Source organism: Oryctolagus cuniculus, chromosome 16, assembly GCF_964237555.1.
Source record: "Oryctolagus cuniculus chromosome 16, mOryCun1.1, whole genome shotgun sequence".
Classification (NCBI taxonomy): Eukaryota; Metazoa; Chordata; class Mammalia; order Lagomorpha; family Leporidae; genus Oryctolagus; species Oryctolagus cuniculus.
In genome coordinates this window covers 4,460,718-4,477,117 of record NC_091447.1, presented here as the reverse complement: position 1 = coordinate 4,477,117, position 16,400 = coordinate 4,460,718, and the positions used below count along the sequence as shown (strand labels likewise).

The window sequence follows — 16,400 nt, the reverse complement described above, 5'->3', positions numbered from 1 at the left end:
ACCATTATAATTATGAACACCAAAATTCCCACACCAAATAAAAGATAATGTAACCACTCTGGGGAGAAACAGAGAGGTAGGACAGGATGCAAGGAAAGGCTGCCTGATTGGATGACTGAATCTGTAAGACCAGGCTCAGGTGTCTCTCTGCTTTGCTTTTCTGTTCACTTGTGATGTTGCTGCATTCTTGGAAACTTTCTACACTCGTCACAGAGAGGTTGTCAACTGTTCCTGCAGCTCCACAAATGTGGAAGACATCTCCCTGTGCTTCAGGGGATGCCAAAGTTCACTGTAATTGTATCAATGTAGAGTATGGTTTCATCCATAAGCTGTACGCCTATCAGGGACTTACCTACAACTGAATATGTGGTGAATTCACACAAAGAACATAAGTGAAATTTGAGAGAAGTCTTACCAAAATGAGAATCAGGATGGTGAAGAGTACTTGTGACTGATGCTGGTAGACAAATGAACACATGTCCACTACTAGGTTTAAACGTTACAGTAGATGACTTATGCTCTGGAGGTAATGTAATTATCAAACATATGAAGTGATATTCCAACTTTTTTGAGTAGAAAACTGAGTTTTGAAAAATTGTGGTAAAACATATATATCATTGGGGCCAGCATAGTGGCAAAGTGGGTCAAGCTACCACCTGTGATGACAGAATCCTATATAAGAACCAGTTCCAGTCCTAAATGCCCTGTTTCTGATCTAGCTCCCTGCTAATGATCCTGGGAAAGTCGCAAAAGATGGCCCAATCTCTTGGACTTCTGCCACCCAGGAGACCCAGATGGAGTTCCAAGTTCCTGGCTTCAGCATTGTCTAGCTCAGGCTATTACAGCCATCTGGGGGAATGAAACAGCAAATGAAAGATAGTGCGCGCTCTCTCTCTCTCTCTCACTTTCTGTCTTTTAAAAAATCCATACTATAAAACCTTGTATTTTAACCACTTTTAAGTGCTCAACTTAGTGACATTACTGTAGAGGGTTTCCCCAGGGCACTGGAGTAGTCCCAAAACTAGTGCAGGCTCCCCAGCTCCAACCAGAAATGCAAATCCTTTACATGGAAAGACCTGTTGGAACATGGGAAACTCACCCTAACTGAGAAGATAGTGCAGTTACAAGTGTGCTTTTTGGATTGCAGTCCATATGATAACGGAGAGCCTCTGGTTGTGCTACCTGCTGCTTTCTTGCAGAGTTTTCAACAAATTTAATTCTGCCCACTCTGAGTGCTCTGGTGAATTCTTTTACCTCCTGTGCTGCTGGCCTCAATTGGCTGCTTCCAGTGACAATTAACTACCTTGGCAATGTTGTATGACCATGGCCACTATCCATTACCAGAACTTTTTTTTTTTTTTTGACAGGCAGAGTAGACAGAGAGAGAGAGAGAGACAGAGAAAGGTCTTCCTTTTCCTTTGGTTCACCCCCCAGTGGCCGCTGCGGCCGGCGCACTGTGCTGATCCGAAGTCAGGAGCCAGGAGCTTCTCCTGGTCTCCCATGTGGTGCAGGGCCCAAGCACTTGGGCCATCCTCCACTGCGCTCCCGGGCCACAGCAGAGAGCTGCACTGGAAGAGGAGCAACCGGGACTGAATCCGGCGCCCCGACAGGGACTAGAACCCAGGGTGCTGGCGCCGCAGGTGGAGGACTAGCCTATTGAGCCGCGGCGCCGGCCTCATTCCCAGAACTTTTCATCATCCCCCACAGAAACTCTGACGCCATCAATCACTTCCCATTTCCCAATCCCTTTACCTACAGGTAACACTCAACTTTATTCTCTGCATCTATGAATTAATCTACTCTAGATATCTAAAATATCTATATATGTATGTGGAATCATATAATATTCTTCCTGATAAATTTCTGGTTAATTTCACTTAGTGTAAAGTTTCCAAAGTTCATCCATGTATCAGAATTTCCTTCTCTCGTAAGACTGAATAACATTCCACGGTCCTTACAGTCACACTGTATGTCATTCATTCATAGGCACATGGACATTTGAGCTGTTTCCGCCTTTGGCTCCTGTGGACAACACTGCTGTGCGTGTTAAAGTACAAGTATCCATTTGACCTCCTTCAGTTCTTCTGGGTGTATATCTGAGTTTTCCACAGCAGATACACAATTCTGCCTTCCCACTAGCAATGCACAGGGGTCCTAATTTCTCCACAAACTCAGAAACACTTGTTATTTTCCTAATGGATGTGTCTTGTTTAATGTGCATTGGCCTGAACTGATAACATTTTTTTTTCACATGCTTGTTAGTCATCTTTCTGTCTTTGGTGAAATGTCTACTAAAATATTTTGCTAATTTTTGAATTGTTTCTGTTGTTGAGCAAATGGAGATTCAAGGGATTTGTGTTTTGCCTAAGATTGTCCAACATGTAAATGCCTGAAAATAGCATTCAAAATCTATGGGACTGAGCCCTTGTCATCTTTGTAATTCCACAGGTCTTCCCTTTAAACCATTGGTAGCTTAGCTGAAGTTCACTTTGCTGACACTCCCAAGAGGGAATACACATATCATAAACTATGACAGCGGGGCTGGCGCTGTGATACAGCGGGCTAATGCCCTGGCCTGCGACAGGGGCATCCCAGATGGTTGCCGGTTCAAGACCTGGCTATTCCACTTCCAATCCAGCTCTCTGCTATGGCCTAGGAAAGCAGAAGATAGCCCGAGTCCTTGGGCCCCTACACCCACGTGGGAGACCCGGAAGAAGCTCCTGGCTCCTGGCTTCAGATCGGCACAGCTCCTGCCGTTGGGACCATTTGGGGAGAGAACCATCAGATGGAGGACCTCTCTCTCTCTCTCTCTCTCTCTGCCTCTCCTCTCTCTGTGTAACTCTGACTTTCAAATGAATAGATAAATCTTTAAAAAAATAAAATGAACTATGACAGTTTCCGCTCTCACTGTGGGTCCTCTCAAGTAACAAACACTGGCATTGCTGTATAAAAATGATAAGCACCTCTCCAGGTAATGGCACAATTTTATGATTTTTATTAAGAAATAAAAAGTCTTCAAAGGTTACTACTTTGTATAGGTGACATTTTCTTTTCACATAAAATTCCTGCTTCCACAAACATGTTTTCAGGTGGTTCCTCTATACACAAATAAGCACTAAACCTCCAAGTTAACAAACAGAAAATATGACAGTATGCAACTGAAAAGCAAGGAATGGAACATGCTCTCCTGTGAAGCACTTAGTAACACGAGTTCAGTTTTGCCTTTATTACCATTATGTTTTCTATTTGGGAGAAGAAATATATTCTAAGACAGCTGTTGGAAGCCATGATTCTTTGTTTCTTGTCAAGGCAAATCCCAGCTGATGTAATACATGTGTAAATGATAGATTACTTGTAAATCATGTGGAGGGAACTGAGATCATCTTTTTATATACAAATATCATATTTTTCTAGACAGAGACAGCTTGATTCTTTCTCTGGAGACTGAGATCCCAGGGCCCAGGGAAAAAGAACTCTGGTTGTCACACAATGGCTTGTTGAGGCTTTCAGGAAAGAGGTCACAGCACAGCCTCAGTGACAGTTGCTGCCTGGGAGCCTGAGGACCACAGTGGCATCCTGGTGACTGGGGAGGCAGCCTCTCTACTGAGCCTCAGCAGGTGGCAGAAAGACATCTCATCCATCTGCAAATTAATAGGGTGACTGCAAGGTCTGAAGACTTTACCCAATTCCCATGAAAAAAGCCACTATTATCACAGCAATAAAGAAGAAGGTCACTGGAAGGGTAATTGCAAACACAGTCACAAAAGACAAAGTGAAAGGGCAATAAAAGTAAGGTGACAAAACAGATACCCCTGGACACTGCCAAGAGCTTTCTTCACGGTGTGTGCTAGCTTTAACCTGTAGTTCATTTTTGGCCTGTAGTTACAGCTTTAGGAATTAAATTGGAGCCTGCTCATTTGGGAAAACCACATAAGGAAGCATCCCTGCCTTCATTGTCCAGAGACTGAAAGAGTTCAAGTCAAGCATGAAGGTGGCCCGGAGACAATGCGTCCTTAAGCAGAGCATCACACAACCGAGGGAGGCCAGCCACAAAACCTCCCAGCAACCGGGCTGCAAAGATCCCTCGCAATCAGTCATCCGCTGACCATGGAAACCAGTTTTTCACAGTGCAAAATTCTTTTCATTCTCTCTGGAATGAGGCTTGCTTTTCCTTTCTCTCTCTCTCTCTCTTAGCTGTCACAAAACACACCGAACACCGGAGTAAGGAAGAGGGTTTATTGGGGGAAACACAGCAGGCTGGAGGGAAGGGGTGAAGAAGGAAAAGAGAGAGAAGGAGAGTATAAGAGAGAAACAGAGAGGAGAGGAGATAGCGAGGAGAGAAGAGAGACGAGGCGGGGGCGGGGGGGGGGGGAGAGCAGACTAGAGGAGCCAAGAGAGCAGGAGAGAAGAGCCAAGAGAGCCATGTGTTCAGGAACAGGCCCTTTTAAAACTTTGCTGGAGGGCGGGCAGGGAAGCAGGAGCAGCGCATCCCATTAGGATGGGGGTGGAGCTTGACAACAGCGGTTGGGCCTTGTGGTCACCTGGCTTCCAGCAATGGCAGTGGGGGCTAGAGCTTAGGATGTAAATCAGGGTGTAGATCGCGCCATAGATAAAACTGCACCAGTTTCCTAATTCTCTCTCTCTCTCTCTTTTTTCCCCCTAGCCCTGCCTCTCAACATTGTCCTTCTGGGAAGGCAGCTACAAGTGTGGATAGCAGTGGGCTGGAGACTTTACCAGCACCTACCTGTGTGTGTAGATAGTATGTTCCTCAGCTCTTGCCCCTTTCCAGTTTTTGCTTAACAGCTGATGGTCAAAAACAGTACACTTGTTGTAAGGCCACCATAAAACACACCAAACACGGGAGTAAGGGAAAGGGTTTATTGGTGGGGAAACCCGACAGGCCAGAGGGAAGGGGTGAAGAAGGAAAAGAGGGAGGAGAGTATAAGAGAGAGATCAAGAGACAAAGGGAGAGCCAGGTGTTCAGGAACAGGTCCTCTTAAAACTTTCCGGGGTGGGGGCAGGGAAGTAGGTGCAAGGTGTCTGGTGCATAACAAATCTTCCCAGGCAGACGAATCAATTAATTCACAGGCTTTTATTGGGGTTCCGTTCCTGGGTGAGGTTCCCCGGTCACAACAGAGCAACAGAGCAGGGGCAGGGGAAGTCGCGCATCAGAGATTGGGAGAGCTCCTTTTATAGATTCAGGGCATGGGGTTAAAGGTTGAGGCGGGTCTGATCCTCATTGGTTGACCTTTAGGCACCCGCAGGGACCTTGACAAGGACTTTTCTTCCCCCCAAGTACAGGTAGGAACTTTCCATTCCCGGAAGTATAGGCCTTCCTTCCATGCGGATCCCAAAGCTACCAGTAGGAGCAGTGAATCCCATTAGGATTGAGTTGGAGCTGACAAGGGTGGTTGGGCCATGGGGTCACCTGGCTTCCAGCCTTGGCTGCGGAGGCCTGAGCCTGGGATGGCATAGATAAGATGACACCATTTTACTAACACTAGTGACTATAAGCTAGTGGATGCTGATTTTCTGCCAGTAAATAAAGATTGTCAAGGCAATCAGCGAAAAGCACCTACAATTTGCTTGGGTATCTGAGAGTCAATATGTATAGTCCCTTGGAAAGTATGAATGGCTGCTGGCACCCCCAAATCAGATACTTGTGAGTCACTAAAATTAGTCTCAGTATTTCAACTCACCCTTTTGGATCAACCATCTCGTTTATCAATCTTGGCTCCAGATGTTTATTTTCTCAAACTGAATTCTTCCATGTACGAAGATTTTAGATTACAGGCTCTTTGTGAATATATCTGTAAATATCACTGGCAAATTCCAAAAGAGTAGCACAAAATTAGTTAACAGAGAAAGTAACATGACCATAACTGTAATAAAGGCATCTTCCTTTCCTGTCCCTTCTTTTCATATTTTATAGAATAAAAACCAATTGTTGATATTGTGACTTACCTGTGGGTAGTCTAGTAAACAGTAACATTTGCATAAGAATTTCAGGAGGGGTGTGCACTGTGGGATAGTGGGTAAAGCCACCACCTGCTGTGACAGCATCTCATATGGGCAGCAGTTCTAGTCCTGGCTGCTACACTTCCGATCAGCTCTCTGCTATGGCCTGGGAAGGCAGTAGATGATGGCCCAAGTGCTTGGTCCCCTGCACCCACGTTGGAGAGAGACCTGGAAGAAGCTCCTGGCTTCAGATTGACACAGCTCTGACCTTTGCAGCCAATTGGGGAGTTAACCAGCAGATGGAAGACTTTCTCTCTCTCTCTCTCTCTCTCTCTCTGTGTAACTCTGATTTTCAAATAAATAAATAAATCTTAAAAAAAAAAAAAAAGAATTCCAGGAGCCTACTGCAGGGAGAGGATTTGGAATGGTGGACTTTAAAACTAACAAAGAAACCTCCACCCAACTGATGCTGAGCCCCTTTTCAAGAGGCCTCCCCCAGGCTGAGCCCAGGACTTCCCCAGATGAGCCTGATGGACCCTCATCAGAACAAAGCTAGAACACCTGCATAATTACCATTTAAAGAGGTTCATTATTTTATCTCTAAGCTCCTCCTGTCCTTAAAAAACCCGCTCCTGCTTGCTTGTTGGGTTCAAATAACACTTTTTGGATGTACAGCTCTCTCTTTCCCCTAGATGCTGGCTTCTTGAAATAAACTCTTTCCTCTGACCAACACTGGTGAGTTGGCTATCCAAGCAGTGAGCAGCAAGGGCCTGGTCATTTGTCTGGTGAGAGTAACATCTTTGGGTGAAAAATATCTCTCTCCCCAGGAAAGGATTACTTTGAAAGTTAGTGCATTCCTTGGGATATACATTTCACTACATTACTTTCTACATAATGTCAGAAATTTGCTGGGTGTATTTTTATTTTAGCACTGAGTCCAGTTCCTGTTTGACATAGAGATGATGCTATAGATTACCACTCACTCACATGGTAATGATCCAGTCAAAGAAAATACACTTGACATTTATCAGCTCTAATTTGGGATATAATGATGAGCCTACAAATGCTAGAACATATACTTGTGGCTAATACTATAAATAGTATTTCTTCAATATTCTAGTCCAGCTCATTTTCCTGAGAACTGGATCAAAGTGGCTTATGCGCATTAATTCATATCATTTATGCATGTTTGTTACCTTAATTACTGTTCCTGAGTTACAAGTGGAGGAAAAACAAAGTTTTAATATTTAGTGGAATAATGAGACACTTTCCAAAAGTTGGTAAGTGACTTAAACACAGGCGGTTGGGCTCTAGAGCTCATTCTCCTAATCATACTGCTATCTCTTAAACTTTCTAGGTAATTTATAATATATAAATTTATATACATATTTATAATATATTTATACTTATTTATAATATATACTATACATAATATATTGTATATATTATATAATAAATAATACATAATATATATTTATTTATAACATAGAAATATATTAAACTTTCTAGGTAATTTATATGATATTAATATATGAGGCTGGCATTATGGCATAGTAGTTTGAAGTGCTAACTGTGACACCAGCTTCCCATATGGGTGCTAGTTCGAGTCTCAGCTGCTCCACTTAAGCTTTCTAGAAAAAAATTTTTATAAAGATTTTGTTTATTTAATTGAGAGAATTACAGTAAGAGAGAGAGACAGAGAGAAAGGACTTCCATCAGCTGGTTCACTGCCCAAATGACAGCAACAGCCAGAGTTGAGCTGATCCAAAGCCAGGAGCCAAGAGCTTCTTCTGGGTCTCCCACGTGGGTGCAAGGGCCCAAGGACTTGGGACATCTTCTACTGCCTCCCAAGCCATAGCAGAGAGCTGAATCAGAAGTGGAGAAGCCTGAACTCAAACCAGCGCCCTTATGGGATGTTGGCACTGCAGGTGGTGGCTTTACACACAATGCCACAAGTGCTGGCCCATGTCAGTGTCTCTGAGACATTTTTTTGAAGAACAATTTCAAGTCTAAGATTTCTGTAAGTAATACCTGGCATTGAAATGGATGTAATCATGTTTGCACACAGTGAATGTTTAAAGATTCAAAAAACAGAAAAGCACTGCTCTCTGTAGCAGCAGTCAGATAGAGTTCACTACATTTTGAATATACCACAGGGAGGTACAGGAAACACAGAGAGGTGCAGGTGTCTGGGGCAGGTCTTAAGACCACACTTGGGATGCACACGTGCCCTGCCTGAACGCCTGGGTTCCAGTCCGGGAGCTACTTTCAACTTCATGTTCCTGTTGACACTCACTCTTGAGAGGGAACAGGTGAACACCCAAGTCCTTGGATCCCTGATACCCAGCATGAGAGACCCAGATGCAGATCCAAGCTTCAGGCTTGGTGTCCCCAGTCTGCTGTCTTCCCAGAGAGGAAAGAGCACGTGCAGTGGACCAGAGGTGACCCAGTACCTGTGATAAACAAGGCTGTTCAATGTGTGCAGAGGGAAGATGGGCAGGAGGGCAGGTGAGTTTAGGTCTCTAATGTGAGGGGAGGAGCTGAGTCCTGCCCTGAAGGGGACAGAGCCAGGCATGGCTTTGAAGGACAGCAACAGTGGGAGTCCACACTTTGTGTTGCTGTGAAATAAAACCCACACTGTGGAACAGATGGGGGCACCCAGCCTGCCACCCCGTCCCTGGCCTGCTTCTTGCTTCCCTAGCCCTGCCCTCAGGGAGAAGTCCAGTCTCACCTGGATGGGGAGGAACCAGGATCATGATAGGTGGGCTGTGAGCCTTGTAGTACACTGAAGAGGAAAGTCTTCCCCGCTGCCTCTCTTGGGAATCCACAGTCTTGTGGCCCTGGAACCTGCCTTGGCAAAGGCCCCTCCTACAGACACCAGCCCCTCCGAGCTGCTGTGCTTTACCATCGCTCTCAACTCTGGAGCCCAGGGTCCAGGGAAGCTGAAGTTGGGACGTGGCAAAGCCTCTCGGGACTTCTCCAGGCCACAGATCACAAGAAGGGAACACGACTCCCAACAGGGCCTGCTTCTTGGGACCTTGGCACTGTGTTGTGAACTTGGGGCAGGTGCACATATGCCAGCATGACCTGTGTTCCCACTGCATCTCCTACAATGGTAGCCAGGTCACATGTGTGCTGGGAGCCCACACAAAGTGTCTGCGTGTCTGCCCTGCACACGGCTCACAGCCTTATCCATTGGCATCACCATGAAGAATTTGTCACTCCTGGGGATGACTTTGAGATTTCTCTGGAGTCACTTTTCCCTGTAACTTAACCGAGGCCTCCAAGAATGGCCTGCTCACCCGCATAATCTGGAGCACAGTGCAGCTCCAATTCTGTCCAGGGAGGAGGCCGAACAGCAAATACACTGTGATCTGCTTAGGGGAGCATCGATGTTACCTTCAGATTTGAAAGAAATGATCATTACCTAATAATCCATCCAGCCCAGAAACATGGAGGAGAAGATGAAAAAGGGTGTGGTGTTCTCTGTGTCCACAGCTTCCCCTGGTGGAGCCTGAGGGGCCCTGTCCTCTGCAGGCAGCCCCAGCTTTCCTTTCACCTCCCTCCCATTTGCACAGGCAGCTTTGGAAGACCAGGCTGGGCCAGGTGCCCCATTGCCCTGAACACCTGCAGAGAAACCCCTGGTATGTGGCTGCCTCTGTTCTCTGCTGAACCCAGGCCACAGTAGGAATTCCAGCCCAGCTCCCACCTGCAGCTGCCTGAGTCCACACCTGGCCCATCCCATACACTGTGATGTCAGAGTCCTTGGCCCTTGGCGGTGGGGGCTTGTCCTCCACTGGCAATGCAGGTGGGTATTGGATATGGATACTCAACTCTACCTCAATGTACATCCCAAGTGACCACAACCTCCCTGCTGTGTTAGAGGTTCATGAACCCTCCCTCCTGTGCAGGAGCAACGGTGCCTATTAGAGCCTCTCCTCCGCTTCAGCTACTCCCTCCCTCTCCTCCACTCCTTCCCTCTCCACAGCCTCTCCACACCTTCTACTTTTCATAACCCCTCTACACCATCGCCCCGCCACCCTCTCACCTCCATCCCTCCCACACTCCAGTATCCAGTCCACATTGCCCTTTCAACCCCCCACCCTCACCAGCATCTGGAACCAATACTCTGTTCTCTAGGTCTTGGAGGTCAGCCTTTGTGTTAGCCCCAGAGCAGTGAGAGGGGCCTGTATTTGTCATGTGACATCCTCTTGCCTGTTACCTCCATCCATCCATGCCAAGGTGTACACAGGGACCCAAACACCACACAGGACCAATTCCATGCATACAGTTCAGATTTTTATTCATGAGAAGCGTAGAAAACTCTCAAGCAAATGAAAAAGCTTCAGGAGGCCCCGCTTTCGACCCCTGTTCTTGATGTGCTCTGAGGTAGGCTAGCGGGGGGCCACCTTTCGGCTGCGGGAGCCAGGGCTAGGGGTTGGGGCCGGCAGGCAGCAGGCACACAGGAGGAATCTGAGGATGCTCCTGCCAATCCTCCTGCCCAGCCCCTGCCGGCCCTTGCTCTGGACAGAGGCAGCTGCTGAGGTCCCAGGCTCCTGAGGCTCAGCTGCTGGGACCTCTGGCACCACCAGGTGCAGTCTGCTCCTGGGGCCGGGGGTGGAAGGGACGACCACAGGGATGGGCTCAGGGGCTGGGCTGGCACCAGGGCTCCTCTCCCTCAGCTGTCCAGGGAGGGAAATGGCCAGCACGGGGGCAGCAACGGCAGGCTCCGGCTCAGGTTCCAACTCTGACTCCGACTCCAGATCCAACTCCAGCTCGGGCATGGGCTCCAGCTCCAGCACCAGCTCTGAATCCGACTCCGCCTCGGACTCAGACCCCAGCTCAGGCTCAGGCTCCCTGTGTCCCTGAGGAGAGAGGGGAAGACGGGTGAGGAGGACAGGTGCACTCCGGACCTCCCTCATGCCCACAAAACCATGAAGCTGTGCGGGAGACCACGGCCAGACCCACGCTCTGCCAACAGGGCTGTACCTGCTCCAGGCTCCGGGAGTCCGGCTGCAGGGACATCCGGCTGGATCCTCCAGGACCAGATGGCACCGAGGCTCCAGTGTCCGGAAGCAGACCCAGGCCCGCCAGGTACTCCTGGGCCTCTGGGTCCTCGGGAACCCCCAGGGGCTGCACCACGGTCAGCTCCTCGCCCTCAGCTTCCTCTCGTAAGGGGTCAAACCACCATTGCTGGCGGGCAGATTCCGCTGTAGGCCTGTCGCAGGGGTCTGGGCTGAGGAGTGAGCTCAGGAGCTCCTCCAGGGCTGGGCTAGCCGCACACGGGAGCTCGTAGCTCCCCCTCTGGATGCAGTCCCGCAGCTCCTCCCGGTCCTTCCCGCTGAAGGGCATGGCCCCCGCCAGCATGACAAAGAGGATGACCCCCAGGCTCCAAAGGTCTGCTGCGAATGGATCATACGGCTCCTGCCGGAACACCTCGGGGGCGCTGTACTTTGGGGTCCCGCAGAAGCTGGACACCAGCTCGCCCTCGGGCAGCTGCCAGCTGAGCCCAAAGTCCACCAGCTTGACATTCATGTCTGAGTCCAGCAGTAGGTTTTTCAGCTTGAGGTCCCTGTGGGCCACGCGCTGCTCATGGCAGTGGCCCACGGCCGCCAGGATCTGATCAAATATAACCATGGCCTCGGGCTCTGGCAGGCCACCCCGGCTCATCACGTACTGGTGGAGGCTGCCCCTTTGCGCCAGCTCCAACACCAGGCAGTGGTGTTGGCCGACGCAACCCACCTCCAGCAGCTTGATGATGTTCTCGTGGCTCAGGAGCTGCATGATGCTGGCCTCTTGCATCACTCGCCTGGCGCCGAAAGGGTCCCTCTCGTCTTCCTTGAACAGCTTCACGGCCACCAGCCGCTGGCTGGACGGCTGGCAGGCCAGCAGCACCCTGCTGAAGCTGCCCCTGCCCAGGGCCGACAGAAACTGGAGATCAAGCTGACGGCTGGTGTCGACATCCAGGTCCTCACGGCCTTCCAGGCTGGTGTCCCTAACTACACTCTCTGCTCTGCTCTGGCTAATATTCCTGTCCATAGACACTAACTAAGGAGCTACCCTAACTACAATAACTAAGAAAATAAAGGGACAACAAGGGGACTACCTGCTGATCTGACTATAGTGGCACACTAGCTATACTAACTACACTAATCACACACAGTGGCAAGACTAAGTCCTATCTAACCAAAACAGAAAACAAAAACCAGAAAAACTCCAAAAAAACAAACACTAAATAGCTACACTAACACTCAGAGATCTAGCAGCACTGTCTAGCTAAAGATGGGGGAAGCCAAAAAGAAAAAAAAAACCGCAAAAAAAGACACACTGGGCCAAAAAAGAAATAGGAGGAAAAAAACAAACTAAAACAAAATGGGGAAAAGAAAAAAACAAATAGAACAAGAAACAAACAAACAAACAAAACAGCACACCAACACCAACCAACACAAGCGCAAGCAAAGAGGGGTCCAAGTCACACAGGTCACCGAAATAGCTCCCTGGTAAAGCGGACAAAAACCTGGGCCGCGCAGCCGCTTATATAGGCGTGTGGAATCCTGTCATCACAGGGCTCCTTATGAAGTCAGAGGGAGAAATGGACCAATGGCAGTGCAGCAGGGACTTGCACGAATTTCTGTTTCATGACAGTTGGTCTTTATGAAGTCAGAGCCAGGCGGGGACCAATCAAGGTTGAGCGGCAGCCAAGAACTCCAAGAGCTTTTGGTTAGGTTGGTGATACAGATTGATGTTTATTTTTTGAGACATTAAAACATGTAGGATGCCCCAATGGCCTTTTCATTCCTCTTTAAAGGGTGATAAAAACTGTTGGGTCTTTAAGACCTCCAATTGTTTACACTCAAGATACACATCCCATTTCCTTGAACCTCAGAATGATAGGTCCCAGAATGATGTTACAATTTCTCTGCCATCCTCATAACCTTGACAAAGTGTTCTGCTGTCCATGGCACCACTAGGCACATTATTCACATGGGCAGAGCTGAGAGGAAGGGATCTCTCATCATCCTCTCTCCCTAAGATCCTCAACAGATTTCTTGTTAGAACCCCTGGAGGACCAGAAGGTAGCTGGGTTGCTATAGTCCATGTATGGAAGGCCAACCACTGAGTGAGCTTCCTCCTCCAACTTCTCCTTAGAATAGCCTCAGGGTTCCTGTGCTACTCTAACAATGTGTCTTGAATGGAGTCATTGAAAAAGAGCAGAAATTTATTCCTCAGTGTTTGTTCTGGAGGCTGGAAGATGGAGGTCAGGGCTCCAGCAGACTCGTTGTCTGGAAAGCGCTCCCTCTCTGCTGCTGCTGTGCCCTCTTCAGAGAGAGATGGTAAGATGGGAAGGCTGGTGGTTTGCTGTGGTTGATTGAAGCCAAGTACATGTGTGGAAAAGTTGCATTGTAGCCCTTAAAAAAGTACCACTTCTTATTTCAACACTCACCCGTAAATTTTATGGAAAGATCTTACCTTCCTGGTGTGTCCTCAGATTGTTTAATCAGAACCTCACCCCTTCAGGCCCTTTTAGACAGTCACGTAGCCTGGGGCCGACACTATGGTCCAGCAGATTAAACCCTGCTACACAGCATCCCATGTGGGAGCTGATTGGAGGCCTGGGTGCTCCACTTCCAATCCTGCTCCCTGCTATTGTGCCTGGGAAAGCAGCAGTAGATGGCCCAAATATTTGGGCCTCTGCCACCCTGTGGAAGACCTGGATGGGGTTCAGGACTAACTTGACCCAGCCCTGGTAATTGTGGCTCTTTGGGGAGTGAACCAGCAGTTGGACGATCTCTCTCTCTCTCTCTCTCTCTCTCTCTCTCTCTCTCACCTCTTCCCTCTCTCTCGTTGTATCTCTGACTTTCAAAATAAATATCTAATCCTCTTTTGTTAGAAAAAAAGAAACTCACTCATCCCGTGAAAGAGAGTGGAGCCCTAGTCCTGGATTCCCCACCTCTTTATACTGTAGCATTGACCTTGAAGTTTGAACATGAAGTTTGGAGGGACATGGACAGTTCTCACCACTAGGCCTGCTCTGCATGAAAGGAATCTTTGAGGGTGAACTACAGGACCCTGGACAGGACGGCAAAGCCCAAAAGAAATAAGATCTCTGGGAGGGCTAATTGTCTGGTATGATCAATTTATGCTGAGTGTATATGTTGAAATAGTGAACTGTCACCATAAAACAAGTAGTACATGCTAATCCCATATATAAAATACTCTTTAATTTCTTTCATTGATGATTCTTAGTTTTAATTGTAGAGATCTTTTACTTCTTTGGTCACATGTATTCCCAGCTGTTTTCTTTTTCCTTAGTGTAGCTAGTGAACATGGGATTGCTTTCTACTGGTCATTGTATGTTGACTTTGCACCCTGATACTTTGCAGAATGTATTTGTTCTCTCAGGTTTTTGGTGGAGTCTTTGTGGGTTTTCTATATGTAAGATCATTCATTAGCCAAAAGTAACAATTTGGCCTCTTTCTTCAATTCAGATGCCCTTGTTTTTTTTCTCTTGCCTAATTTCTCTACCTAGTATTTCCAGTACAATGCAGAACAAAACTTGAATGATAATAAAAAAGAATCTGAATAACTTTATTATCTTTTAGCATCAATGTTGGTTTCATTTCAAAGTGTATTTCTTCAGTTTTTAAATTGAATTTTCCTATATAGGAATCAAATTATTAAACTTGACTTAATGATTTTATGTATACTAAACGTAGTAGAATAAGCATGATTTGTAGGTCTGTTATCTCTGTGATCAGCCAGTAATACTTCTCTTTAAGAAATACAGAAAGTGGCACCAGTGTACTGGCATGGTAGGTAAAGCCATCCCTTGCTGGCATCCCCTATGGGCGCTGCATCGTGTCATAGCTGCTCCACTTCTGACCCAGCTCCCTGATCATTGCCTAGGCAAAGCAGCATGTGTTCGCACCCCTGCCACCCAACCGTGAGACCCATATAATGCTCCTGGTCCCTGGCTTTGGCCTGGCCCAGCCCTGGCTGTTGTGGCTGTCAGAGGAGTGAACCAGTAAATGGAAGATTTCTCTGTCTCACTTTCTCTTTCTGGAGCTCTGACTTTAAATAAATAATCTCTCTCTCTTTTTTTTAAGACAGAAATACAGAAAGTATCTTCAATTTTATTTTAGTTAATAATTCTAGTTCAGGATTGACTTAGTTTGCCTAAAGGTGACATTTTTCTTTTCTGACACATGGTGAATGGTGGTATCAGATTCTGTAACTGTCAAAAACAATGATGTCAAGAAAATAGAAATTGTGGGCATTTGTAATAAACACTTTCTCCTATGAACTGTAGATTATTTTGAAATTGCATAATTGGTGAGAGCCATCTTCATTGAGTCTACTGATTCAAATGCTATCCCTTCCAGAAACATACCCAGGAACAATGCTTTCCCATGTATCTGGGAATCAACAGGAGTTAAATTGACCCTTAAAAATTTACTGGCACAAGTATACCCATTTCAGTGTGTCATCCGTATCCCCTCTTGATTAAACCAAATATGTCTCCAATAAAGATAGTAACATGGTCATAATTCTACTTAACACAATACAACTGTCCTGTATAGAAGTGAAAAGCATGAACCCTTCCCCAGTATAAGAAAGTAAAAGCCCAAGAGTGGTGTTTGCTCTTCTTCTACTGTCCCACAACTTTACTATGTTTTTAAACTTTTATTTAATAAATACAAATTTTCAAAGTACAACTTTTTTGATTATAGCAGCTTTTTTCTCCCCATAACCAGCCTTCCACCCACAACCCTCCCATCTCCCACTCTCTCTCCCTTCCCATTCACATCAAGATTCATTTTCAATTCTCTTTATATACAGAAGATCAATTTAGTATATATTAAGTAAAGATTTCAACAGTTTACACCCACACCGAAACACAAAATATAAAGTACTGTTTGAGTACTAGTTATACCATTACTTCACATAGTACAACACATTAAGGACAGAGATCCTACATGGGGAGTAACTGCACAATGACTCCTGTTGTTGATTTAACAATTGACTCTCTTATTTATGTTGTCAGTAATCACCCGAGGCTCTTGTCATGAGTTGCCAGGGCTATGGAAGCCTTTTGAGTTTGCCGACTTCGATCTTATTTAGATAAGGCCATAGTCAAAGTGGAAGTTCTCTCCTCCCTTCAGAGAAAGGTACCTCTTTCTTTGATGGCCCGTTCTTTCTGCTGGGATCTCACTCACAGAGATCTTTCATTTAAGTCTTTTTTTTTTTTTTTTTTTTGCCACAGTGCCTTGGCTTTCCATGCCTGAAATACTCTCGTGGACTCTTCAGCTAGATCCAAATGCCTTAAGGGCTGATTCTGAGGCCAGAGTGCTGTTTAGGACATCTGCCATTCTATGAGTCTGCTGTGTATCCTGCTTCCCATGTTGGATTGTTCTCTCCTTTTTAATTATATCAGTTGTTAT

General features: G+C 46.7%; 1 protein-coding gene and 1 long non-coding RNA gene across 3 annotated transcripts; one reads left to right on the top strand and one right to left on the bottom strand.

Annotated features, from left to right (window-relative positions):
• Positions 1-10,244: 10,244 nt before the first annotated feature.
• Positions 10,245-11,997, bottom strand: LOC100357437 (MAP/microtubule affinity-regulating kinase 3). The gene is made up of 2 exons (XM_002721533.4): positions 10,948-11,997; positions 10,245-10,823 (listed from the first exon to the last, which is right to left on the bottom strand). Exons 1-2 carry the CDS (start codon positions 11,995-11,997, stop codon positions 10,353-10,355), a joined length of 1,521 nt encoding a protein of 506 aa, XP_002721579.3. The 3' UTR covers positions 10,245-10,352.
• Positions 11,998-12,535: 538 nt separating this feature from the next.
• Positions 12,536-14,065, top strand: LOC103352522 (uncharacterized). 2 transcript variants are annotated; one of them, XR_007914920.2, is made up of 3 exons: positions 12,536-13,034; positions 13,203-13,292; positions 13,850-14,065. It is a non-coding gene; the product is annotated as an uncharacterized lncRNA (long non-coding RNA). The 2 variants fall into 2 exon arrangements; XR_007914921.2 differs by having other exon boundaries at positions 12,536-13,078.
• Positions 14,066-16,400: the final 2,335 nt, after the last annotated feature.

Coding starts and splice junctions, on each gene's coding strand:
- LOC100357437 (XM_002721533.4), bottom strand. CDS start 11,997: ATGGACAGGAATATTAGCCAGAGCAGAGCAGAGAGTGTAGTTAGGGAC. Junction 10,824..10,947: donor ACTCCCGGAGCCTGGAGCAG/GTACAGCCCTGT, acceptor CTCTCTCCTCAG/GGACACAGGGAGCCTGAGCC.